Source organism: Oncorhynchus masou, chromosome 19, assembly GCF_036934945.1.
Source record: "Oncorhynchus masou masou isolate Uvic2021 chromosome 19, UVic_Omas_1.1, whole genome shotgun sequence".
NCBI lineage: Eukaryota > Metazoa > Chordata > Actinopteri > Salmoniformes > Salmonidae > Oncorhynchus > Oncorhynchus masou.
In genome coordinates this window covers 5,118,759-5,146,244 of record NC_088230.1, presented here as the reverse complement: position 1 = coordinate 5,146,244, position 27,486 = coordinate 5,118,759, and the positions used below count along the sequence as shown (strand labels likewise).

Sequence of the window (27,486 nt, the reverse complement as noted above, 5' to 3'; positions counted from 1 at the left end):
TGTATTTTAGTTTAATTAATGTCCTTATATGTAGTAGGTTGTCCCGCCCTTGTTTTGTGCGGGATTGTTATTTGTATTCATGTCAGATGGTGTAGTGCTTGTGTTTTATTCTCCGGTCTGTCTTTGATCCTGTGTTGGATTGTCCACCCTGTGTGTTGGGTTGACCGTGTTTTTTGTGCGCCGGAGAATAAACTGTCGTATCACTAATCTGCTCTCTGCGCTTGATTCCACCCACATTGATAATACGTGACAGCAAGTCCCTGCAGCAGTGTTCCAACATCTCGTGAATAGCCTTCCTAGAAGAGTGGAGGCTGTTGGGACAGCAAAAGGGGGACCAACTCGATATTAATACCCATGATTTTGGAATGAGATTTTCGACCAGCAGATGTCCACATATTGTTAGTCATGTATTGTACATGTCATAATCTTATCCAGTAATATTTTAGAGAGCTGCTGAGTAAATTTAAGTCATGTTAAATAATGTTAAATCCCCATTCTGTATTATCAGTGATCGTTGTAGTATGACATTACAAATACAGCAGACTGCAAGACCTCAAAGGAGAGAGACACACCAACAAGGTGTCTCCTGCACATTGTGATGACATTGACAGTAATGTCAAAGTCACCCAGCAGCTCTGCTCTGGACAGACAAACAGGTACACTCTGCTCTGCGTCCATCTAGCTCCCTGCCTTCCAAACAATGGAGAGGAGGAAGAATCCATACACATGACCTCAGACCAACAAGCTATTTGAAAAACAACAAGAGGAGCAGAAAGAGAAGGGGCCCGTCCCTCTCTGACTAAAGCCCACCCACAGTCATCAGGGCTTTCTACCGCTTCCTGTTTTTGCAGGGGTGAATTGTGGGAGATAATCTCTCGTTGTCTATTGGCTGACTCTACAAAAACCAGTCCTGAAATCCAGCGCCTGGCTTTTCGTCGTGCGGGGGGAGGATGCCACACCATCAGCGAAAAAAAGAAAAGACAAGGAATGACATGTAAAAGGAAAAACCTCCTGACCTCATCCACTCCACAGCACGACTTGTACAAATACTGAGGCCAGTGTGCCGAATACACACAAAGGCCTGACAGAAGGAGAGATAAAGAGATGAAGTGAAAGAGAAAGAGCGAGAGAAAGAGAGCGAGAGAGAGAGAGAGAGAAAACGAGAGAGAGAAAACGAGAGAGAGAAAATGAGAGAGAAAACGAGAGAGGGAAAGAGGGTTGTGGGGGCAGTGAGTGTCCAAAACAAGTGCTTTCATGAAAAGAAAGAGAAAGAGAGAGAAAGAGAGAGAAAGATTTTCACAACAGCATCAGTTTGGGACAGCCTTGTTTGTGTATTTAGCATTCATTTATGACCCCAACATTTTAAAACAACACTGACATTTACTGTATCTGACATCACATCAACTTCATATTTTCTCAAGTAACGTCTGAAATATGGAAACCAGACATAACGCTAAGATTGTGTTTTAACTCTTGTTCATCCATCACACCATAACAATAACATATGTATGACCTGTCTGGGCATTTGTCAAAACAGAGAAGCTGGTAATTGGCGATCAATACTAATGGCTAACTGAACCATGTCAAAGCACACAAGTTAATCCATCATGGGAAGTAGTGTAAGGATAGCGTAATGCTAAACTGTTGCAGTCACAGTATGTTTCAACTGTCACAACATTTACAGTGCCTTGCGAACGTATTCGGCCCCCTTGAACTTTGCGACCTTTTGCCACATTTCAGGCTTCGAACATAAAGATATAAAACTGTATTTTTTTGTGAAGAATCAACAACAAGTGGGACACAATCATGAAGTGAAACAACATTTATTGGATATTTCAAACTTTTTTAACAAATCAAAAACTGAAAAATTGGGCGTGCAAAATTATTCAGCCCCTTTACTTTCAGTGCAGCAAACTCTCTCCAGAAGTTCAGTGAGGATCTCTGAATGATCCAATGTTGACCTAAATGACTAATGATGATAAATACAATCCACCTGTGTGTAATCAAGTCTCTGTATAAATGCACCTGCACTGTGATAGTCTCAGAGGTCCGTTAAAAGCGCAGAGAGCATCATGAAGAACAAGGATCACACCAGGCAGGTCCGAGATACTGTTGTGAAGAAGTTTAAAGCCGGATTTGGATACAAAAAGATTTCCCAAGCTTTAAACATCCCAAGGAGCACTGTGCAAGCGATAATATTGAAATGGAAGGAGTATAAGACCACTGCAAATCTACCAAGACCTGGCCGTCCCTCTAAACTTTCAGCTCATACAAGGAGAAGACTGATCAGAGATGCAGCCAAGAGGCCCATGATCACTCTGGATGAACTGCAGAGATCTACAGCTGAGGTGGGAGACTCTGTCCATAGGACAACAATCAGTCGTATATTGCACAAATCTGGCCTTTATGGAAGAGTGGCAAGAAGAAAGCCATTTCTTAAAGATATCCATAAAAAGTGTTGTTTAAAGTTTGCCACAAGCCACCTGGGAGACACACCAAACATGTGGAAGAAGGTGCTCTGGTCAGATGAAACCAAAATTGAACTTTTTGGCAACAATGCAAAACGTTATGTTTGGCGTAAAAGCAACACAGCTCATCACCCTGAACACACCCCTGAACACACCATACCCACTGTCAAACATGGTGGTGGCAGCATCATGGTTTGGGCCTGCTTTTCTTCAGCAGGGACGGGGAAGATGGTTAAAATTGATGGGAAGATGGATGGAGCCAAATACAGGACCATTCTGGAAGAAAACCTGATGGAGTCTGCAAAAGACCTGAGACTGGGACGGAGATTTGTCTTCCAACAAGACAATGATCCAAAACATAAAGCAAAATCTACAATGGAATGGTTCAAAAATAAACATATCCAGGTGTTAGAATGGCCAAGTCAAAGTCCAGACCTGAATCCAATCGAAAATCTGTGGAAAGAACTGAAAACTGCTGTTCACAAATGCTCTCCATCCAACCTCACTGAGCTCGAGCTGTTTTGCAAGGAGGAATGGGAAAAAATGTCAGTCTCTCGATGTGCAAAACTGATAGAGACATACCCCAAGTGACTTACAGCTGTAATCGCAGCAAAAGGTGGCGCTACAAAGTATTAACTTAAGGGGGCTGAATAATTTTGCACGCACAATTTTTCAGTTTTTGATTTGTTAAAGAAGTTTGAAATATCCAATAAATGTCGTTCCACTTCATGATTGTGTCCCACCTGTTGTTGATTCTTCACAAAAAAATACAGTTTTATATCTTTATGTTTGAAGCCTGAAATGTGGCAAAAGGTCGCCAAGTTCAAGGGGGCCGAATACTTTCGCAAGGCACTGTACCTATCAGGTCAGTAGTAAGAACGTTCTTCCACCATCCCTAGTAAACAAGCGCCAAGACGGCGCAGCATCACGCCATTGTCTGGCCAACCCACTTCCCACGCTCATTCGATTTAGTATTTGTATTTACTATGGATCTCCATTAGCTGCTGCCAACACCTCTGTTGGTATGTCTTGTGGGGTATGCATGAGTGTCTGAGCTGTGTGCTAGTCGTTTAACAAACAGCTCGGTGCTTTCAACATGTCAATACCTCTCACAGATACAAGTATTGATGCATATTATTAATGTTTGCTCTCTGTGCACATCCAAGGCCCACTTGTGCTGCCCTGTTCAGAGCCAATTGCAATTTTCCAAGTCCCTCTTTGTGGCACCTGAACACACGACTGAACAGTAGTCAAGGTGCAACAAAACTAGAGCCTGTAGGACCTGCCTTGTTGACAGTGCTGTTAAGAATGTAGAGCAGCGCTTTATCATGGACAGACTTCTCCCCATCTTAGCAACTGTTGCATCAATATGTTTTGACCATGACAGTTTACAACCCAGGGTTACTCCAAGCAGTTTAGTCACCTCAACTTGCTCAATTTCCACATTATTCATTACAACATTTAGTTGAGGTTTAGGGTTTAGTGAATGATTTGTCCCAAATACAATGCTTTTAGTTTTTTAAATATTTAGGTCAAACTTATTCCTTGCCACCCACTCTGAAACTAACTGCAGCTCTTTGTTAAGTGTTGCAGTCATTTCAGTTGCTGTAGTATCTGACATGTATAGTGTTGAGTCATCTGCATACATAGACACACATTCTTTACTCAAAGCCAATGGCATGTCGTTAGTAGATTTTAAAAAGTAAGGGGCCTAGACAGCTGCCCTGGGGAATTCCTGATTCTACCTGGATTATTTTGGAGAGTCTCCATTAAAGAACACCCTCTGTGTTCTGTTAGACAGGTAACACTTTATCCTCAATATAGCAGGAGGTGTAAAGCCATAACACATATTTTTTTCCAGAAGCAGACTACAATCGATAATGTCAAAAGCCGCACTGAAGTCTAACAAAACAGCCCAGACAATCTTTTTATCATCCATTTCTCTCAACCAATCATCAGTCATTTGTGTAAATGCTGTGCTTGTTGAATATCCTTCCCTATAGGCTGTCAATTTATTTATTGTAAAATAGCGTTGTATCTGGTCAAACACCATATTTTCCATAACTTTCCTAAGGATTGGTAACACTTCACACTTCACAACTCCCTGGCGGGCTCTTTCAAGCAGACATTAACCGGTCAGTTAAGCAGGGTTCTGCTATTTAAAAAAAAGCCTATCCAGTAGGCTAAGGTCATCAAGGTAAAATGTTTTTAAAAAGTCTAAGAATAATGCCGTGATCAAAACAACTGGGAACTTGTACCTTATTAGTCAAGATATTATTAGCTCTTAGAGCACATGTCTAAGAATGCCACTCTCCTTGCCTTGCATCAGCTAGCCATGTCTAATTAGTTAGCCACTAGCGTCTCCAAAGATGGTGGATGAATGAAGGTGTCCCACTCATGCCGTTCACCATTGAAAATAATTGTCACAGTTCCATTCTCGTTAAGGGGTGGCTCTCCCATAGGCACCAATCCGATTGAAGCTGGGTCTGGTCTGCTTAGTTCATTGACTGTATATGAACTGGCAGCTCCCATTCCCATATACGGACACTAGCTTAGCTCTGCCTCCTCCATTGTCCTCCACTGTTAGCCAAGACAAAGACCCTACAATCTTAATACCCTTAACTATCGGTCACAGTTTTTACCCTCCTTATGGTCCGAGAGGGACTCAACAAAAACAACAACAAAACTTGGCCGCATATAAGACACCAGCACAGCTATTGTGTAGCCTTGCTGCGTTGTTCACAAGCCAACTTGTGCTGTTTGATCACTCCCTGGCCTTGTCCCCACATACCTCATGCTCATCCTTACCATTTCCCTCACCCACTCCCTCCTTCTCCATTCCCACCCTTACACCTGCTCAGATACCCCCTCTTCTTTCTCTACACTCTATTCTGTCCTCTCCCCAATGTCTATCCCTCACTTGTCCCTACCGTTCAGATAACTCCTTTACTGCACGCTATCTCATGATGGGGCGGCGGCGTAGCCTAGTGGTTAGAGCATTGGACCGAAGGTTGCAAGATCGAATCCCCGAGCTGACAAGGTACAAATCTGTCGCTCTGCCCCTGAACAAGGCAGTTAACCCACGAGGCTGTCATTGGAAAATAAGAATTTGTTCTTAACTGATTTGCCTAGTAAAATAAAGGTTTAAAAAAAATCTACCCCATGTCTATCGCTCCCTCTCACTTCCTTTGCCATGCTGTAACCTCCATGCTCCCCCGCTCCCTTCTAAATATTACCTATTGCACCTTCCTCATCCTCTCTCTTTTGCATAAAGCCATGACTTAGTAGGGAAAAGTTCCTCATACAGAAGCAATGTAAGACACACAACAGGCACTTCACATTAGTACAGCACTATGCCGGAAGAACATCTCGGGGGAAGTGAGAAGAGTAATTGCTTCACTCAACTTTTAACTGCAGTCTGAGGTGAGAGCACAGGCATAGAAAAACACAGAGAAAAAGTAAAGGAAGAAAAGTCCAGGCATGGTGATCTGTCCTGACAACTTGTCACTGGGGGCAAGGACAGTCACTTCCGCTGGGAAGACAAAGGACAGACACACAGACGGTGTTGAACACACATGCACAGTTAGATAACTATGGAGAGGAGTGCCAGCCCAGAGTATGTTTTCATGAGCTTCATGTAGCCCTTATCCCTTAGGCACAGATCTAGGATCAGCTTACACTCACCAAATCCTTACCATAACCACTGGGTAAATAATTCAGTTTAGGATTTTGGGAGGGTCATCTGATTTTAGATCAGTGCCCAATGGCAACTTCTACTTCAGGGAACTACATTCGTCTAGGGCCTACGTCATCCTACTCCTTTTCATGATGATAGAGGTGGAAAGGTGAGGGGTAAAGGTTGGGGTCCCGGGGTGTGGCTCACCTTGACGTCGGAGAAGAAAATCTTGAGCATGTTGGAACTGGGGTAACGGGCGTAGAAGAACATGAGCTTGGCCTTCTTCAGGTGGTTGGGGGAAAGACCCTCCTGAATCTGAACATGTCTGCCGTCAAGGAAATGTATATTTTTGGGGGGAGGGTGGAAAATTATAATTAAAATGGCTGACCTTGCAATGCTTCTCAATGTGTAGTCATATAGTTATGTTAGGGTAACTTGACCTAAAACCACTGCTATTTCAGTTGATGTTTTTTTAATATAAATAACATGTAACTAACATGTACTTAATGTACAATAATTAGTCAGTTAATTGTTTTCCTTGAAGACTATAATAGATATAGGCCAAACCAATATTATGCGTTTCACATTCATTATTTTAGGATAGTGATAGCACTGGAGAAGGGTAGGGCTGATCTTGAATCAGTTGTTAGAGAGTAGTGAGTGAACCAGGGCCAAACCATTTGCTTGCGATTAGCATCCACTATTAATCAGGTGTGAGCGTGTCACGGTAAATAAAACGTTGGCCAGCGCCACAGCTGGTGCCTTTACATAAGGAGCTAATTTCACAGTCAAAGTAAGCAAACGCCTTTCCCTCTTCCCCCCATCATACCCCCCTCCAACCTCCACCCCAAAAAAGGAAGGGGAAAAAAATGAAATTTGCATATCACAGACAAAGAAAGCAGTTAACACTGGTTATGAGAGAGGAGCCTAATGGCTTGGCGACAAGACATGACAACCAAAGACAGGATCCACTAACGTGACGTTGGCTTCATATTAATATAAAAATAAGGTTTTAAAGGGACAACCCTGACGAAGTCTTTAAGTGCCTTGTCTCTCTATAACAGAGCTGTAGACCTTATTCATTTAAAATACACACGTCATAGATTTTAGAGACTAAGGTTTTCCAAGGGAAGTCTCAGGAGGAAGCAGGGGGTGGATGGGGGGAGGCACATTGAACGATAGAGTTGTTTCAACTTCATTTACACCCCCTGCTCGTCCCCCAGCCTCCAGCCTTCCTAGTGCTGCCAAACCTTGGGAGGAGGAGGAAGAGGGGCTCCAAGGCATTGAATCTCTCCAGCGATGGGCGCTGCATCCCTGGAACACATCTGTGCTGCGGACGGGCCCAAACCATTTCCATGGTGAATTAATGGCTGTATAATTCAGCTAATATCAATCTGGGGCTAAGACAATGAAAAGAGATGAGGGTAAACCCGCTCTCTCGTTGAGCGGAAAGCAATCTCTCGTAACTATTATATCTTGAACCGACAAATAAAGGGCTACTCTGTAAGTCTGTAAGTAGGACAATACCTTTTCCTTCTGGATTGTATGTTTATTTAGCTACGGTTGGAACTTTTCATGGTATAATGTTTCTACACTCAATAATGGGGTGTCATGTCAGTCAGTCAAGGAAGGCATCAGCTGTTTTGATGCGCGGGTCAGCTGTTTGTTCACCCGCACCTGTCCGCAATTGGTAATAACCCATCCGTAACCGCCCTACTCACTCACCTGGCCAGTTTGTTGTGTACATATACATCACCTGGAACATGAGAGCAAGTTCAGTTTACTTGAGTGGCCTGCACAGTCACCAGACCTCAACCCAATAGAGCATCTTTGGGAAAAGATAGGACACAGCATGAGTGTACCGCCAACCAATCTACAGAAACTGCATGATGACATCGCTTCAGCATGGACCAACATTCATGTGGAACGTTTCCGACTCCTCGTAGAATACCCAAACCCGCAAATAGGCTGATAAAAAATGCGCTGTACAGTCAGACGGTGGAACGATTTTATGACAGGAGATGCAGGATTTATTTTTTAGCCTAATTTATATATGTTTCTGCTTATAATTTGTTTGGGTATTTGTAAGTCAACATGTCTTACTAGATACATACAGCTTCACTTCTGTCATAACTGCCCTAGAAGCCCTAGAAGACTAAATAAACCCTTGCTCGATGAAATCGATGAATTAATTAATTTAATCTCTGCTTCTCTCACGCAGCAGGTGTTTAGGGGCCGGTGAGAAAATACAAAACATGTTTTTAATATATTTTTCGTGCAGCATTTCAGTTTGACCGCTTTTAACAAAATTTAAAGCAGTGAAAACAACCCAACATGTTTCTAATACGATTTAAGTTTGGCTTGGATGAATATCTTATGTGGTTGAAAAACTATCAGTTTCTATGATGCTGATAAATATAGCACCTTTACAGATGGTCCCTAACTGCACATTCTTTCTCTCAAGATGCTGAAAGAAAGAAATCATATTTATCCACTCCTGTTCTCAAGTCAACATTTACATTTAGTGTGTAATTTTACTGCAAGAAATGCTTAAACCTTGCAGGGGTTAATATTATACAGTAAGTGTCCAGATTTCAGTTAGGCTATTAAATGTAACCCATCTGTACAGTAAGCCTATTAAGCCTACAGTTCCCTTGACGTGTCATATTTGAAGTCCCTGTCTTGTGACTCTCAAATAGCACCTCACACATAGCCGGCACTGCTATCGTCCTCTTTTACCAGTTCACAAAATCTTCCCCGAACATTACTGTTCTGGCCCTCCCTTCTCTTTATTTTCAACTCTCCATTTCACAGCTTGTCTCTTCTTGGATTCAACTTTGACATCGTCCCTTTTGCCTCATTGGATCGACATTAACTTTTTCTGCCCAAGTTCTCAAAAGCATTTGGTGATTGATGTGTATTTGGCATGCATACAGTTAGGCCCTAAAGCAGGGATCATCAACTAGATTCAGCCATGGGCTGAATTTTTCTTAAGCGGATTGGACAGAACATAATTAGAAATTTATTGTAGACTGCAAATTGACAGCATGTAGCCCAAACAGATATAATATTTGTCTAAAACATAATCATAATCATTTCAAATCACAGATTTCCAAAATAAAATCACTTTGAGCTTATTTGTTGGTGTTTTTACAGTCTTTTATGTCCAAAAATAGTGAGGGAGGGTTGGCCTATGGGGAGAACCCTAGCAGTCCTGGCCAACAGGCCTGGCCAAAAGAGCGCACTCCACTCTCCACATCATCTGCTCCAAGAGCGAGGGATACCATGGCCTCTCAGAGCGAGCGAGGGATACCATGGCCTCTCAGAGCGAGGGAGTGAGGGATACCATGGCCTCTCAGAGTGAGCGAGGGATACCATGGCCTCTCAGAGTGAGCGAGGGAGCGAGGGATACCATGGCCTCTCAGAGCGAGCGAGGGAGCGAGGGATACCATGGCCTCTCAGAGGGAGCGAGGGATACCATGGCCTCTCAGAGGGAGCGAGGGAGCGAGGGATACCATGGCCTCTCAGAGCGAGCGAGGGAGCGAGGGATACCATGGCCTCTCAGAGGGAGCGAGGGAGCGAGGGATACCATGGCCTCTCAGAGGGAGTGAGGGAGCGAGGGATACCATGGCCACTCAGAGCGAGCGAGGGAGCGAGGGATACCATGGCCTCTCAGAGGGAGCGAGGGAATGATTTGAAATGTGTTTATTCCTGTGGAACTTTTGTGAGTGTAATATTTACTGGAAATGTTTTATTGTTTTTTTCACTTTTGTTTATTATCTATTTCACTTGCTTTGGCAATGTAAACATATGTTTCCAATGCCAATAAGGCCCCTGAAATTGAATATTGAATTGAGAGTTGGGGAAGCAAGACAGAAGAAAAAGAGGCATGGACAGAGTGGGAGAGGGTTGTTCTCTTCAAGTCTGGCAAGATGACTTGCTGCTGTAAAGACACAATCATGTTAGTCTCATAAGACTGGGCTTTCAAATGAGACTACTACGCTCTCGCTTCTAAATCAAAATGAATTCAAAACAAATGACAATCCCATCATTACATAGATTAGATTTATATATATAAATAAATTGAAGTTGCAAAAATCCACAAACACAGGATCCTCTCCCTATGCTTCAATATCAAGCAACAGTGAATCTTGATGAATTAATATCTCTAACAGCTTGCAAATGTAATAGTGATTGGACTTGGGGTGACACACAGCAATTATTTAGCCATGTTGGTGCCCTTGTACCAGCAAGATTAGTGGTATCTGAGCACATCTGACAAGATATCATCATTCTCCCCAGCTCTTCCCAAGTCAAGAGAGAAAATAGCTGCTCCACTTGCTCATTTCAGGTGTAAGGCCAATATACAATGAGGAAACTGATGCTGCGCGACGCTCAGGAACGCAGATGAACTTCAATACAAAATGTCTGACAATCTGTTGTCTTTAGTTATTGTAGACGTGAAATTAACATGTGGCGGAAATTTTAAAAACCTGTAACACATGGCCGTGTTGTTCTAACTATTCTTCCCATTAAAGAGAGTACATCTGTTAATTAATGCCCCAAAATTATATGCCACATTAGAGATAAAAGCATCTGGCATGTATGTACAGTTGAAGTCGGAAGTTTACGTACACCTTAGCCAACTACATTTAAACTCCATTTTACACAATTCCTGGCATTTAATCCTAGTAGAAATTCCATGTCTTAGGTCAGTTAGGATCACGACTTAATTTTAAGAATGTGAAATGTCAGAATAATAGAAGAGAGAATGATTTATTTCAGCTTTTACTTCTTTCATCACATTCCCAGTGGGTCAGAAGTTTACATACACTCAATTAGTATTTGGTAGCATTGCCTTTAAAATTGTTTAACTTGGATCAAACGTTTAGGGTAGCTTTCCACAAGCTGTCCTTGTTGTCCTTAAGCCATTTTGCCACAACTTTAGAAGTATGTTTGGGGTTATTGTCCATTTGGAAGACCCATTTGCCACCAAGCTTTAACTTCCTGACAGATGTCTTGAGATGTTGCTTTAATATATCCACATAATTTTACTTCCTCATGTAGTCATCTCTTTTGCAAAGTGCACCAGCCCCAACTGCAGCAAAGCACCCCCACAACATGATGGTGCCACCCCTGTGCGTCACGGTTGGTATGATGTTCTTCGGCTTGCAAGCATCCCCCTGTTTCCTCCAAACAATAATGATGGTCATTATGGCCAAACAGTTCTATTTTTGTTTCATCAGACCAGAGGACATTTCTCCATAAAGTACCATCTTTGTCCCCATGTGCAGTTGTAAACCGTAGTCTAGCTTTTTTGATGGTGGTTTTGGAACAGTGGCTTCTTCCTTGCTGAGGGGCCTTTCAGGTTATGTCGATATAGGAATCATTTTACTGTGAATATTGAACATTTTGTACCTGCTTCCTCCAGCAAGTTCACAAGGTCCTTTACTGTTGTTCTGGGATTGATTTGCACTTTTTGCACCAAAGTATGTTCATCTCTAAGGGAACAGACTGCGTCTCCTGCCTGAGCAGTATGACTGCTGCGTGGTTCCATGGTGTTTATACTTGCGTACTATTGTCTGTACAGATGAACGTGGCTCCTTCAGGCGTTTGGAAATTGCTCCCAAGGATAAACCAGACTTGTGGAGGTCTACACTTTTTTTTCTGAGGTCTGGTTGATTTCTTATGATTTCCCCATGATGTCAAGCAAGGAGGTACTGACTTTGAAGGTATGTCTTGAAATATATCCACAGGTACACCTACAATTGAATCAAATGAAGCCATGACATCATTCTAAAGCCATGACATCATTTTCTGAAATTTTCCAAGCTGTTTAAAGGCACAGTCAACTTAGTGTATTTAAACTACTGACCCACTGGAATTGTGATACATTGAATTATAAGTGAAATAATCTTACTGTAAACAATTGTTGGAAAAATGACTTGTGTCATGCACAAAGTAGATGTCCTAACCGACTTGCCAAAACTATAGTTTGTTAACAAGAAATTTGGGGAGTGGTTTTAATGACTCCCTGCTAAGTGTATGTAAACTTCCGACATCAATTTTAGTTATTGTGTTTCTCTCTCTCTCTCTCTCTCTCTCTCTCTCTCTCTCTCTCTCTCTCTCTCTCTCTCTCTCGTCATCCTCCCATCAGGAGAAACAGTGTAGCAGAGGATATTATGGATCTCTGGGAAGTGCTCCTCCCCTTTTGGTCAGAAGACAAATATAGACAATCACTGTTATGAAAGAAAAGCAGTTCGCAGCGTACACCTGTTAACGTCCATTTCAAAAAAAAGAAAGGGAGGAGCGGGAGAGAAAGAAACCTTTTTTTAAAGTATTTGGGTGCCAAGCAACTGCTGAAAGCTCCCCGGGCTGTTGACAGATATTTATGAAACGAGAAAGAAATAGAAAAGAAATGTCAACGATTGTTTGTTTTTACAATGGGGGATGATAAGACACAGGTGGCCAAAAATAAACATCTTTACTGAGTCCTCAGGCGAACCCTATCTACCATACACACACACACACACACACACACACACACACAAAGGCCAAGCCCTGAGGTGATCATAACACAGACATAGATTAGCACTAACATACAGTAGCCATACAGTAGCACCCATGTTAGATGCTTTCGTCAATGTCTAACTTTTAGACACACTCAAGTAAAAAAAAAAACATGCTCTCTGTCGAATCTCAGCCAAAACATGTCCAAGCCTGTTAGACCATAGATACACTGAGTGTACAAAACATTAAGGGCACCAGCTCTTTCCATGACATAGACTGACCAGGTGAATCCAAGTGAAAGCAATGATAACTTATTGATGTCACTTGTTAAATCCACTTCAATCAGTGTAGATTAAGGGAAGGAGACAGGTTAAAACCTGTTAAGGCTCGGGACAATACTGCCCCATTTGGATGAATTGCGTGCCCATAGTAAACTTAAAAGAAATCTGTCCAAAATTGCTAATATATGCATATAATAATTATTATTGAATAGCAAACACTCTAAAGCTTCTAAAACTGTTTGAATGATGTCTGTAAGTATAGCAGAACTCACGGGGCAGCCAATCTCCCAAACTAGTTTTCTCATCCAGAAAGTTGGGCCAACTTTGACGTCATCGCCCCCACCCTTACCAACCAGCTATGGATCTGGGAACAGTTTCTATGTCTTCCGCGAGATGTCCTCTATCAGTAGAGCGTTTAATTGGGCAAATCCCGCGAGCTTTGACTCTTTGGCAGTGTCGCGAGAAAATAGATGCGCGTTCGGGCGCGAATTGTACACAGTCATTCCTCCGTTCCAGATTGTATGAGAAGAATTGCTTTTGTCTGGTGGAATCGCCAATTGTTTTGTACGTTAATAACATCCTAAAGCTTGATTCTGCACTTAGTTTGACCAGTTTAGTCGGCATATAATATGTAATTTTGAACTTTTGATGCGCAACTGTTCGAGACCAGAAGTCATTTTGGATGCATTTCAGCTGGAACTTGAAGCATATGCTAATACAAAGACACACGACTTGAAACCAAACGATGTATTGGGTAAGTATGACTCCTTCTACTACATTCTGATCGAAGACCATCAAAGGTAAGGGAATATTTATGTTGTAATTTTGTGTTTCTGTTGACTCCAACATAGCGGAGAAATATTGCTTATGTCTGAGCGCCGTCTCAGATTATTGAGTAGTGAACGATTTCTGTAACGTTAAAAATAAATGTGACAAAGCGATTGCATTAAGAAGCAGTGTATCTTTCTAACTATATGTAGAACATGTATATTTAGTCAAAGTTTATGATGTGTATTGCTGTTATCTGGCGTTATCTGGCGGAGCTATCTATAATTTCTCCGGACATTTTTTAGCATTTTCTGAACATGGCTTCAATGTAAACGGAGATTTATGGATATAAATTGCATATTATTGAAAATAACATAAATGTACTGTGTAACAAGTCCTATTACTGTCATCTGATGAAGATTTTCAAAAAAGTTAGTGAATTATTTTTCTTTTAATCCTGCGTTTGTGATTGCATCTTTTGTTCGACAAAATGGCTACATATCGTCTGTGTCTTTGTGGTGGTTTGACATACATATGTGCTATGTTTTCCCCGTAAAACATTTTAGAAATCTGACTCGCTGGGTAGATGAACAAGGTGTTTATCTTTCATTTGAGCTATTGGACTTGTTAATGTGTGGAGGTTAAATATCTCTAAGAATATTTTTGCATTCTGTGCGCCACTTTTTGAGTTGGGGGGGTGGGGTGCCCTTGGGGAACGTGTAGTGTGAACACGTTAAAGAAGGTATTGGAGACATGGATTGTGTATGTGTGCCATCAGAAGCATTGGAGTCAACATGGGCCAGCATCTGTGGAACACTTTCAACAACTTGTGGAGTCCATGCCTGACAAATTGAGGTGGTTCTGAGAGCAAAAGGGGGGCTTGCAACTCAATATTAGGAAGGTGGTCTTAATGTTTTGTACACTCAGTATACACTGTACATGTGTGTCGTGTGTGTCATTGATATAACATTTTCAGTGACAGTGATCACGCAAAATAACTGCTACGGAGGCTTCATGAGTGAAAGGTCTTTGCAAAGACAGGTCTGAATGGTAGAGGGATAGGGAGGGAGCCTATATAGGAGAACAGGGCAAACTGAACAGATCAGTTGAGGCTATTATGCCCAGTCCCAGTTGGTTGACTGTGATGATCCCATAGGTACCTTACCTCTTTGTCTGCAGCCCATGATTGAGGTATACAGGGGTGAATCTATCAGTACAGAGAGCCATTGTGCTCAACTTCAGCTTTCTATAGCGTTTGTCTCTTTCAGTCATGTTTCAAATGGGAATCAGGGCTATAAATGTCGTGGAGACATTATCTGACCAATGGTGGAGTGACTAGAGTGCTTTCAACCAATTAGTAGAGCAAAAGGTATATGATCAAATAAAAAAATGGATGTTTTAGAGAGAACTGAAAATAAAATAAATGTGCTGATTTAGCAATAATATGCAATAGTCATCATAACAATATATTAAACTATCTAAGATGAACAACCAGCCCTTCTATAGCATCTCTAACTCTCTCTCCCTCCCCACCTCCCTCCCTCTCTCTGTGTGGTGAAGGATACGGTGCTGCCTGAGTATGGTGAGATGTCGTTCATGTCGCTCATGTCTCCACACTCTGACTTGATGAGGGACAGGGAGAGCCCCTCTGCAGTGCTCCCAGGGTTGGTCGGAGAGAAAGACCGGTGGTGGTGCCCCACATGATGCCCCGATGACATTTTGGTCCGCAGGCTGGTGGTCTCCCTGGACAGGTCCATGGAGTCTGGGGAGGAACGGTCCTTCCCTGGGTAACCGCCGGAGGGTGGGCCCAGAGGGCTCTGGAAGGGGTAACCCATGAGAGGAAGGGGAAAGGGGTGGCGGAAAGAAGGGGGGCTGAAGCCCATGGAGGTAGAGAGGGAGGAGGGGTGCAGAGAGGGGTGGTGATGGCCCCCGTGGGCGCCCACGGCTGAGGATTGGTGATGGTGCTCCGTCTGCGTCTTCCTCACCACCAGGGGCAGCGCCTCCGTCTGGTCATTGGCGCCGGGCACAGGTATGCTGCCGAACGAATCCAGGGGATTGGGAATGACGACGTCGCCAAAGCATTGCAGGCGCTGGTTGGCTGTGTGGAAGTTGGGGCCCTTGACGTTGACACCAAACCTCTCTGGGGGCATGGGGAGGGGAGGGAAGACTTGGGGTGGTGTGGGGCGAGGGGGCTTGGCAAACACCTTGACCACTGTGTCCACCACCTGGTTCATTGCCGAGTTAAGCTCCTGTTTCAACGTCTCAGCCAGCAGCTTGCCCTCTGCATGGTGCATGGAGGAGGAGGGGCCCTGACCAGGACCTTTCCCCCAGACCAGCCCCTCTCTCCTGAGCTTGTCCCCCTCGGCCAGCAGGGCCTGCTCCTGGAGCAACGCCCTTGCCCGGTCCAGGAAGTGTCCCGGATCCAGGTCTGACATCTCATTGTCGGAACGGTCTGTCCGGTCATCTCCTCCAGCATCAGACCTCCCAGCGCTGTCCTCAGACATGTTGCCTAGGTCATGGGCCAGGTCATGCTCCGAGTCGTCTGTGGAGTCATAGATCTGGAAGAACTTCTCCTGCAGCTGGCGCAGCTGCTTCTGCATGTCCTCCAGCTGCAGCTTCAGTTGTCTGCGCTCCTCATGCTTCTGCTCTTTACGCTGGCACACCAGCTGGGTGAAGCTCTGCTGCTGCTGCTGGGGCAGGCGCTGTTTCCTTTTGTTCTCCCGGCTGCACACCTCTCCCCTGGGGCTGGGCGGCTGTGGGGGGCAGTTCATCTCCATTTCTCTGTCCCTGTCACCGTCCATCTCTCGCTCTCTCTCCCGTCCACATTGTTCCAGTTCGTGGTCCCGCTCTCCGAGGTGGCGTGTGGGCACCACCACCCCGGGTGAGTGGCTCATGCCCCGGATGATGTTCTCCACTCGAGCACGCTTGGCCCGGAGGTGCTCGTCATTGAGGCGCTCTAGGTCAAAGGCGCCCAGAGCCGGGGGATGGCCAAAAGGGGAAAGGCACTCCTGGGGGCTGTCCTGGGATGAATTACTGCAGGCGTCCTCCTGGGGGGCTTCGGAACCCCCACTGGAGAGGCCTGACCTGGGGAACCCCCCATCCTCTCTATCTCCTCTCTCCCCTCTCTCTCCTCTTCCGTTCTTGGCCATGTTGCTCTTGAGGAGCTGGGAGATGATAGTGGCACCGGGGAAGGCGTCTTCATACGAGTTGGCTCTCTTCAGGAGCTTCCGGAGCACGTTGGACTTGGACTCGCTGTTGGTTGCTGTGACGACCCCAGCGTGGCCGTGCGGTTGCACCATGGAGCAGTCCATGGAGTCTGCATCGGAGCCATGGTGGTGGGAGTTGAGAGAGTTCATAGCACCGAAGATTGCTGCTTTGGCATGGGCGATGTCGGCGCTTGTTGTGGCTGCTGCTGCTGCGTTGGCAGCGTTGCTGCCCACAGTCCTCTTCACCCCGATGTCCACTCGTCTTCTCTTGGTCTGTCTGCTCAGGAAGGAGTCGCTGTCATGGTCCGGCATCACGGTCTGCTGCTATTGGGCCATATCCCACAAAGCCACTCCTCTAGCACCACTGCTGAATGACACCTGTAGAATGAAAACATAAAGGAAACATGGTCATAACACTGTCATGGCCGATATATTTACACCTGTTGTGACATATATTGTGTTATTTTATGGCTGGTTATGACAACAACATAAGAGTGTCAAAAGCCATATTTATTCTAATGTGTTTTCCCCTGTCAAGAAGTTTTCCTTCGTTTGAAAAATGTATTTCTTAACCTCTTACATCTATGGGGGCGCTATTTCATTTTTGGATGAAAAACGTTCCCGTTTTAAACAAGATATTTTGTCGCAAAAAGATGCTCGACTATGCATATAATTGATAGCATTCGAAAGAAAACACTCTGACGTGTCCAGAAATACCAAGATATTCTCTGTGCGTGCCCTAGAACGTGAGCTTCAGGCAAAACCAAGATGAGATGGCATCCAGGAAATGACAAGGATTTTTGAGGCTCTGTTTTCCATTGTCTCCTTATATGGCTGTGAATGCGAGAGGAATGAGCCTGCCCTTTCTGTCGTTTCCCCAAGGTGTCTGCAGCATTGTGACGTATTTGTAGGCAGATCATTGGAAGATTGACCATAAGAGACCACATTTACCAGGTGTCTGCCCGGTGTCCTGCGCCGAAATTGGTGCGCAAAAGTCACCTGCCAGTATTTTTCCACGGGATACAGAGAGGAAAGCAAGCTTCCACGAACTGCATATCAATGAAGAGATATGTGAAAAAACACCTTGAGGATTGATTCCAAACAACGTTTGCCATGTTTCGGTCGATATTATGTAGTTAATCCGGAAAAAGTTTTACGTTGTAGGTGACTGAATTTTCGGTTCGTTTCGGTAGCCAGACGCAATGTAGAAAACGGAACGATTTCTCCTACACACAGACGCTTTCAGGAAAAACTGCGCATTTGGTATGTAACTGAGAGTCTCCTCATTGAAAACATCAGAAGCTCTTCAAAGGTAAATTATTTTATTTATTTGGTTATCTGGTTTTTGTGAAAATGTTGCGTGCTAAATGCTACTCAAAATGCTATGCTAGCTTTGCATACTCTTACACAAATTAGTCAATTTCTATGGTTCAAAAGCATATTTTGAAAATCTGAGATGACAGTGTTGTTAAGAAAAGGCTAAGCTTGAGAGCAGACGCATTATTTTCATTTTATTTGCGATTTTCAGAAATCGTTAACGTTGCGTTATGCTAATGAGCCTGAGGCTTTAGTCACAAACCCGGATCCGGGATGGGGAGTTTCAAGAAGTTAAGTCCTTTGTTGTTGTTATGAATTCTTCACAGACACGTTTTTTTCTCATTATATTTCAAATAAAATACAATACACTTCATGACACCGCATGAAGAATTATGACCATCCTGTGTCACTTTATTGGACTAAGAAAATACACTTTGTGGCACTGTCAAGAAGCATTATGAACATCATAATCATATGAACCAGATAGGCCTATCGTGTACATGCCCCTTGTGTCAAGTCATCATACAAAAATAGGGTGTCTTGTCCTGCTTCTGAAACCGTGGTATAGGGTGCCATTTCACACGCACCCTACATTTTCTCTGTCTGTCCCCTGTTCCACGCTGCCTGCCTGCGCAACACTGAACCAGTTCCCACGCAACACAAAGCTTCATAAAATGATGATAATTAATAAGCACTTTTCCTCATTTCCATGTTTGTGCGGCTTCAAGCCGGTACAGAAAACCATTAAGTCAAAAGACTAAAGAGAAAGGCTGAGATTGGATTAAGAATACCACAACGACACAGTAAACTCAGTGGAACTCCTTTCTGATTTAATTACAATCTCTTCTCCAAAAGTCATCTGTAGGTCATTTACATTTTAGGTTACATTTTAGTCATTTAGATTAGAAGTTGCCCATACCCAAAGCAATTCATTACGTGTATGTAGGGTTCTTCAATTTGATTTCAATCACATTTTGACCACACCCCTTTTGATTTCAACAAAACTTTCTATGCATACTTGCCGGTGGTAGAAAGTTACTTTTGGACTTGAATGTCAAAAATATTTGGAGATAGAGGTGCTCAAAGTTGAACCATTTTGCACATCCAATCCTATGATGAGACATCCATTCCTTCATCACTTGAAAATATAAACAGTTCAATTTTATGCAATATTTTATAAATGTTACAAACATGGTTGTTTTGGTTTGTAATTTCTTGAAATATAAAGTTTTAATACAAAATATGTACATTTTTTTACGTTTAAAGTCAATTATCTGGAAATGCATGGAGTCAGGATTCTTTTCCATTTTCCCATGTTGTAGATTATACATGATTTTACATCATATTTGGTGTTAGTATTGTGCCTGCAATCGTTTGAGACACAGAATACTCTTGAGCTCAGGGTGGGTATAATTTCAGTCATAGAAATAGAATTCATAGAATGGACATATACAGTGGGGCAAAAAATAATTTAGTCAGCCACCAATTGTGCAAGTTCTCCCACTTAAAAAGATGAGAGAGGCCTGTAATTTTCATCATAGGTACACTTCAACTATGACAGACAAAATTAGAAAAAAAATCCAGAAAATCACATTGTAGGATTTTTTATGAATTTATTTGCAAATTATGGTGGAAAATACGTATCTCAACTATTGTCTATCTGTGCAGACAATACTGTGTAAGATAATAAGACTTCATCCTGGAGAGTCGTTTTACTCAAAGCCTGATCCTTTAAAGACCACTAAAGCCCTGCTAAGCAGAACAGCGGTGAGATAATCTAATAGGAAATCTATATTAATAACATATATGTATAGGGTGAATAGGGTTTTCTACGCTTGACAATTGTGTGAGTTCTTACTGGAGAACCAAAGTAGAATACATTCATTTAAATCTGTCAAACACTATTTAGGATTTAAGTGCAATAAAACAGACAATGCAAATAGACTGTTAAAGACATTTTGAACTGACAAAATATAGATGTATATAGGTATATCTAAATGTTCATCAACAGCCCATATTGTTACTGATCAGTGTTTTGACTCATTTGTCAAGACATATTTTGAGGGAGAATGTAATTTTTTTAAACAAATGTTTAGATCTCTGCTCAAACCACTCAGAGTCGGATATAAAAATGGGGCCAGTGTAAAAGTATTTATAATCTGAGCCCATTCCGTCTATAAAGTAACCCCCCGTCACCTAGTTGAACTGGGAGTAAAAATCACCTATAGGATATATGTCAATGTAATTGATGCCATAAGTAACCATGCATAACAAGCATCATTTTCTCTTCTAATAAACACAAACTCACATTCTCTCACACTCCCTCCCCTCTCTCTCGCTCTCTCTCACACACACACACACACACACACACACACACACACACACACAAAAACAATTTTAGATAGAAACAGTTTGAGATACGCTTGTTACTGTATTATTAAGCAATACAAGAGCAACATGCGGTAAGATGTACACTATTTAGCACATTATTGGTGTAACTAAATGAAGAAGAAACAAGGTTGGGGAAGCTTGACAGATTTGTTTTATCTCATTACAGAAACAAATTCTGGCAAAACAAAATTAAATATATTACACAGACTAAACAAATGTCGGTCTATTATTAAAATGATTAAAAGCATGTCTGTGTCTAGTTATGACAAATGGCTCTGGCTCAACTCTTTCCATCCATCCATCCATCCATCCATCCATCCATCCATCCATCTCCAGAAGTTCAAACGAGGGTGAAATATCTCCAAGAAAACTTTGACTTGGGTGCCACAAGAGCTTAACAATGGGCCAGGTCATTGTCGCTCGAAAATAAAGTCGCTAGCATCTGTCGTTTCCGATGGCACACGTGCCACCCCCATTGCCCACGCGCAGTCTATTGGAATACCTTTCAACAATTTCAAGGAAATATGAGCGCATTTGAACAATGAGCCACGCTCATCTCTCCCCCCTCGCTCATTTTGAGTTTGAGTTTATTTTTACAGGGACAGTGCACATTAATCAACGTTTCAGTAAAAGTGCCGGTTTTAGCCAGCCGGCTAATTTTCAACCACAGTGCCTGGGCAGGTTATTAAAAACAATTACAATAATAATACAGACAAACAATAAGCAGTGAGCACACGCAGGGCAACATTGGACAAGCAAGACATAGCATGCAGACAGACCAACATAGCACAAAAAGCAACAAGACAAAAACCATAAAAGCAACAAAGTGTTTCCACACCTCACAAGCTACAGACAACAGACAACATGGAAAGCGACAATAGACAACTAGGGATTATGTTCACAAGTCTGATTGGCCTTTAGCCATGTCTTCATGTTTTTTTTGTGTGAAAGTGTGATAGGTGGTGCAGTTGTGTGTGTTCCCAAAATCTTTACAGCTCTGAGAGAGAGAGAACGGGGCACCATGAAGGTTAAAAAAAGTTCATAACCCTTTGGATTTGTAACATGGCAAAGTAACTATTCAAGCAAGTCTGACTTTTTTAACCTTTATTTAACTAGGAACAAATTCGTATTTACAATTACGACCGACCTCGGCCAAACCCAGACGACGCTGGGCCAATTGGGTGCCACCCTATGGGACTCCCAATCATGTCAATTACATTTCTATTCCACGTTGGTTCAACATCATTTAATTGAAATGACGTGGAAACAACATTGAATCAACCAGTATGTGCCCAAAGGGTTAGGCCGCAGATTTAGTCAGATTTGACTTCTCTTAGCAGTTTGGGAGAATTTAGGCAGCAGAGCAGAAGGTTAGGAGAATTAGGTTAAGGTCAGGAAAAGGGTTAGGGTTAGCTAAAATTGAAAATAATGATAATAACATTTGACAAAAGCTGTTTCCTTCTAGCCATGACCAGGTTGTGTGTGTCTGTGCCAAATATCCCTGTTGTCTCCATAATGTGCACTTTGGACGCTTTTTCCCTCATCAACATTTGCTCGTTCTTGGCACTATCACCACAATAATTATTCCAGGGAAACAGTTAAACCACTACTAGACTGAAACATTCAACGAGTAGATCCCATTTATCTGATATGATATATATCAGATATTAATAGTGATAAAACCAAGCTTGTTAAAATTGAAACGACTCACAAGCGTAATACACTGAACGAATAAGACTACACACAAAGACCATATACGAGACTTGAAGGTGTAGCCCACACAGATTGAAAGATAACGGACTTGAGCCTTTGATCAAATCAAACCAAGTCAGACAGCCTTGAAAGTCTTTAGCCTATATGCTAAAAAAAACATTTATTCACAAATAACACATTTTAAAAGACAGTAACTTACTTTTAAAAGTGAGAAATAATCTCTAATAATAAAGTATTCTACACATCATAACAATGAAGCAATTTAGTCACACTTTAGGTTATAGAAAAAAATGCAGCCTACTAATATCGTCAAAGACAGCTAATGTTGTCTTTCATTAGAATAAATTCTGCTGTTTATCTTTTGATTTGTTTTTGTTTTTCTGCCCACCACACGCACTCGACGCAAAAGAACAAGAGGGAGGTATCTGAGGAGGTTACTTACCCGCAGATGAAGGGAAAGGCCTTTTTTTTTACTGCTGAAAAAAATAATACGGACTATGGAAGCTTCGCCGCGAAACGTTCAATATTATAATTTCTCAGTGAATGAAGAGTATGAGTAAAGTGAGTGATGAGCGCGACCGTAGGACATAAAAATAGACATACAAGAGCTATTTCGCTCCGCTCTCTGTCATCTTCTCTCGAGGGGTGAACGACTGGTGATGATGTCGTAGCAGCTTGACCGAGGCGCACGCGATGCAGAGCTTCGACGCTCGAGCTCTCCTCCACCAACAAGATTCACTTTAAGACACAGCTGAAGGAAACAGGAAGACGGCGCGTCACACGCTTGGTGATGTAACGGATCGCACCTACCAATAAGAACCGTCCGTCGTATACGGAGGAATACAATGCACTGAACTTGACCGAGGAACGGGACTTCAACAGACCAAAAAATTATCTTATTTTGTTTACAAATAAATGATTTAATATGTAAGAAACCCTCATTGAGAAGTAGCTTAAGGCATTATAATACTGTTAATAGGCTTAATGTTTGCATGAACATTCATTTTATGGACATGTTATTGTGGATATATGATAATAGCAGTTTTTTTAAGGCACAACATTTATATTTTAAATGTCCTGAATACGTGTTTATGTAATTTAAACTCATGTTAAACGGTGTCCATTAAAGACACATTCCTCACAAATTTTACGCAAGATTGTTTCATTTAGTTTTTTATTTCCAAGTTTGCCTTTCGATAAGAGATTAATTGTCGTGTCTCGGTTAGACCGATTGAGTTGTGTTTAGTGCAACACTATCCTTGTAACAACGATACGATTAACTTTGTGAGTCTCCTGAGTCCAGGGGTTGAACGTAACTGCGCGCAGGGGCTCAGAAAGGCATGGTGTTGGTATATCACTATCCTGGTTTGATTTACCAACCACAGACGAACACGCTAAGGTTTGAATACACTATATCATGGAAATGTTATTATATTATTGCCTGATAACACTGACCAGGGTCATTTCAAATACGAGTTTATGTTACATTTTATTTCATTCACAGGTATTTCTGTCACGGATTTTAACAAAATTACATCCCTCTGTTTCACTGCATATTAGGCTAATACTGTATTTACTACTGAGCTAACATCAATGTGTGTCTTTTAGTATAGCCTATACATTTAAGTGGGCAATTTAGATGATCAATTATAGGCTACGTAATCCTCACATTTTATGTTTTATATTTGTCATTTGACATTTAGACAATTAGTTACGGCGTTCAGTTTGCAAGAGGTTTGCTTCGGAAAATTTTCATTTTGTTCTTTGCAATTCTTGGCCTTACTTTTTACCCTCCGTACATTTTAATTGAAGACACCTGTAACAAATAACCAGCACCTAATCAACTGAATAAGCATATTATCCACTTCAACATATTTGTGATTTATAGACTAGTGAATTTCAGTGTACAATTCTCACGCATGTTTGTAGTAGATTGCTAAAATGTAAATGTAATATCAGAACCGGTCTTCTGTAAAATAATCTAATGTCTTTAGCCCTAGTTCCATGTGTTCATAGTAAGTATAACTAGAGGCTAAATGTCCCCCATAAATTAAAATATAGGTTATGTATTTCAATCCAAATGTGTGAATAGCATTATTTGTTATTTTTGATATATGTTTTCTAATGGTTTATTAAGTCGTGTGTTGAAACATTTTTCAACAGGCTCCTCTTTATGCCGAATAATTTTTCAGAGCGTCCATGACTTTCAATCTGCAACATTGATTTATAATGGACGCGATACCGCGTTATACACTCATTGTAAAGGGGTTCCTGTGAATTTGACAGTAGCTTACAGGCAGCTCGATGGAAAGTCAAATTCAGTATTTCATATTATAGTACACCTACTGCAATATTAAGATAGTATCAAAGAAAGTACTGTCTAATGACACACATTGCAATGCCTAAACTTGACGGTATTATACAGTAAAAAAGTAAATACTTCCGTAATTGGAATTAATTAGTTCATGACATTAATTGAGGGGAGGGGTTTGTATTAACAGTATTTTACTGTAATTACAAGGGATTGGTGCAAGCAGGTTGGCTGCTAGGTAAAGTGTTTACACATTAAGGTATAGGAATGATATATATCACTTGCACTTCTAGAGGACAAAATAAAGGCTTCCAAACTGGCAGTGGCTACAAGGCAAAACAGACCAAAAGGACATGGCAAAATGCATGGCAAAACCATTAAAGGTTAAAGACTTGCTGCCACTCCAATCTGTCCCCTATACACATTGATGGGGCACCATAAATCGACATTGGAGTTAAATCGGTCAGATTCTCAGGCACGCCTCAAAATATGTTAATCAGCCATACACAAAAATACCATGCACCAACTAGTGGTCAAAAGGTTTTCGTTGCTCCAAAGATGTGATATGTCAGTGTACCATATTCTGTTGGATGGAATTAAAGTACCATTCGAAATACAGCAGCAAGTATTTCCCCACCCACAACATTTTCCCACAATGCACCATAATTTACAGTATGTTGCAGTAAACCTTCTCAGAGAATTTTACTCTTGATAATACCTCATATGTACCTACAATTTGCAGTTTTCTGTTACAGTGTAGGCTACTTCTTATTGTGGCTGATGCTACTTTCACATACACTGATATCACTGTTAATACGATTTCATAGGAATCAGAAATGTGGTTATCCATCAATGTGAAGACATATGTCCCCTGAATTTATTTTTCTAGAGGAGCTTTAAAAATAAGTGTAAATTGTTGTTATTATTATTGTTATCATCATCATGTAGCCTATTTCTAATGCCTATGAAAATAAACAAGCATTTATCAGCTGAGACTGGGCTATCTTGAATCAAATAGGCTATAAATTGCACCTATTTTTATGGAGTTAGAGTTGTTTTTTAAACCCTTAGCTGAAAAGTTTCAGTCCAACTTTTTTCAGTCCATTATGCCGGCAATAATAAAACTATCCGTGACATAAACAGGATTCTGATGTGCTTAATGAGAAGTCTTGTGATTTTCCTATGTCTCTGTCAAATGCCAAAAAGGAAAGGCGCGTCTCTTTTCCATGTCGCAAGCAAGTGTTTTTGAGGACGAATAAATTGCAATGAAGTCAGCAAATTTAGTGTCTGGAGTCTCTTTTTCAAAGCAGGTGTCCCGGTCCCCGCTCCCCAACTCGGCCAGCTCATTTGGCTTCAACTCCCCATGGTGCCCTCGGTGCATACACTCCATGGAAAAACAGTCCGGGACATTAAAGAGACTGTGTTTGGAAAAGGAAGACTCGGATGAGGTGTAGCGGAAACGTGTTCGTTAACACTGGCACCTCTTATCTCGGTCCATTCCAGACCAACCCTATTTATTTCAGACTCATTTTGGTTTTCTATAGAGTGCGCCGAATCACCACTTTGATGCTGCAAGGCTTATAAATTGAGCGTTACGCGCTGATATGTGCTTTATTGACATGTGTATTATTATGGTTTAAGTTGGTGTATCGACATGGGAGGAGGCATTAAGGGAGAGAGTGACAACATGATTTTCTCTCGGAGGTTTTATCAGCGTAATTTTTTAACCATAATCTGTTGGCCAGTCATGGTAGTAGGCGCGCGCACAAACCGGGAAGGCAGGCATTCCTCAGTGCTGAGGTGGGTCACTGGCCTATTTCCCTCCTCACTAATTTGGCCCAACAATGGGCCTAAAGAGGGAAACATTTTGGATGGTGATTAATTACAATAAGCATAATTAATTTATAATAACAATAATAACAATAATAATAATGATTATGCTATTACAGACACAATTTCACCGAAACATTACTTCATGTAATTATGTCATATTTTTATTTCACTCTATGGATATTGTTATTATTGTATTATTTAATGATAATTCAAATGTAATCTATTCCACTATTAATAAAACCAAATCAAAGATTATCGGTGCATACACAGATGTGCAGATGTTATCACAGGTGCAGCGAAATGCTTGTGTTTCTAGCTCCAACAGTGCAATAATACCTAGCAATACAAAGCAATACACACTTAATGCAAAAAGTAAAAGGAAAGAAATAAAAAATACCAGAAGGAACAATGTTAGAGTCTGGAATCATAAGAAACATGTAGCCTTTTCATACACATTCCCCAGAATCTTAGTGCATGAATGTCAATCGGTTTATAACACAAAAACAAACTAAGCCAGTGCAATATGATTTCCCAAGTAACTACCTATCATGCCATTATTCTTAGAATCAGGCTATCAACATAAACAGACAAAAGTATGTGTGGAACTAGCCTGTTAAGCACCTATGGTTACAAAAGCTCCTCAATCAGATAATGACATGATTGTCTGACCACAACGCTCCACACTTTTCACAAGACACAGTTGTCAGAAAAATTATCAGAGAGAGATGGAGGAGAGAGAGAGAGAGTGGGTGAGAGAGAGGGAGGGAAAGAGAGGTGCTATTTGTGAAAATACAGGCAGAGAGAGGTAAGACTAAAAGCTGTTTTGTTCCAGAGGTTCTGTGTCCTTGGAAAACAACTGAATTGTTTCAAGAGAAGAGAGGCGAGGAGATGGTAGCTAGGAATGAGTGGGAGACATTACTTCTAAGAGGAAAATTTAGGATTATTCCGTTGCTATCTGTGTCTATAGGCTGTGTTTACACAGGCAGCCCAATTCTGATTTTATGCCAATAAT

At 41.7% G+C, this 27,486-nt stretch overlaps 1 protein-coding gene across 2 annotated transcripts in view; it reads right to left on the bottom strand.

The window, feature by feature from the left end:
* Positions 1 to 23,107, bottom strand: part of LOC135505735 (prospero homeobox protein 1-like) — a 53,942-nt gene extending 30,835 nt beyond the window's left edge. The window contains exons 1-3 of one of the 2 annotated variants that reach the window (XM_064924815.1): positions 22,773 to 23,107; positions 15,269 to 17,287; positions 6,352 to 6,459 (exon numbers count right to left, since the gene is read on the bottom strand). In XM_064924815.1, the coding sequence (XP_064780887.1) occupies positions 6,352 to 6,459; positions 15,269 to 17,221 (2,061 nt within the window). In that variant the 5' untranslated portion in view covers positions 17,222 to 17,287; positions 22,773 to 23,107. Of the gene's footprint in view, positions 1 to 6,351; positions 6,460 to 15,268; positions 17,288 to 22,529; positions 22,581 to 22,772 lie in introns of those variants that run through there. The other variant, XM_064924816.1, reaches the window with a different exon arrangement.
* Between the last annotated feature and the right edge of the window lie 4,379 nt (positions 23,108 to 27,486).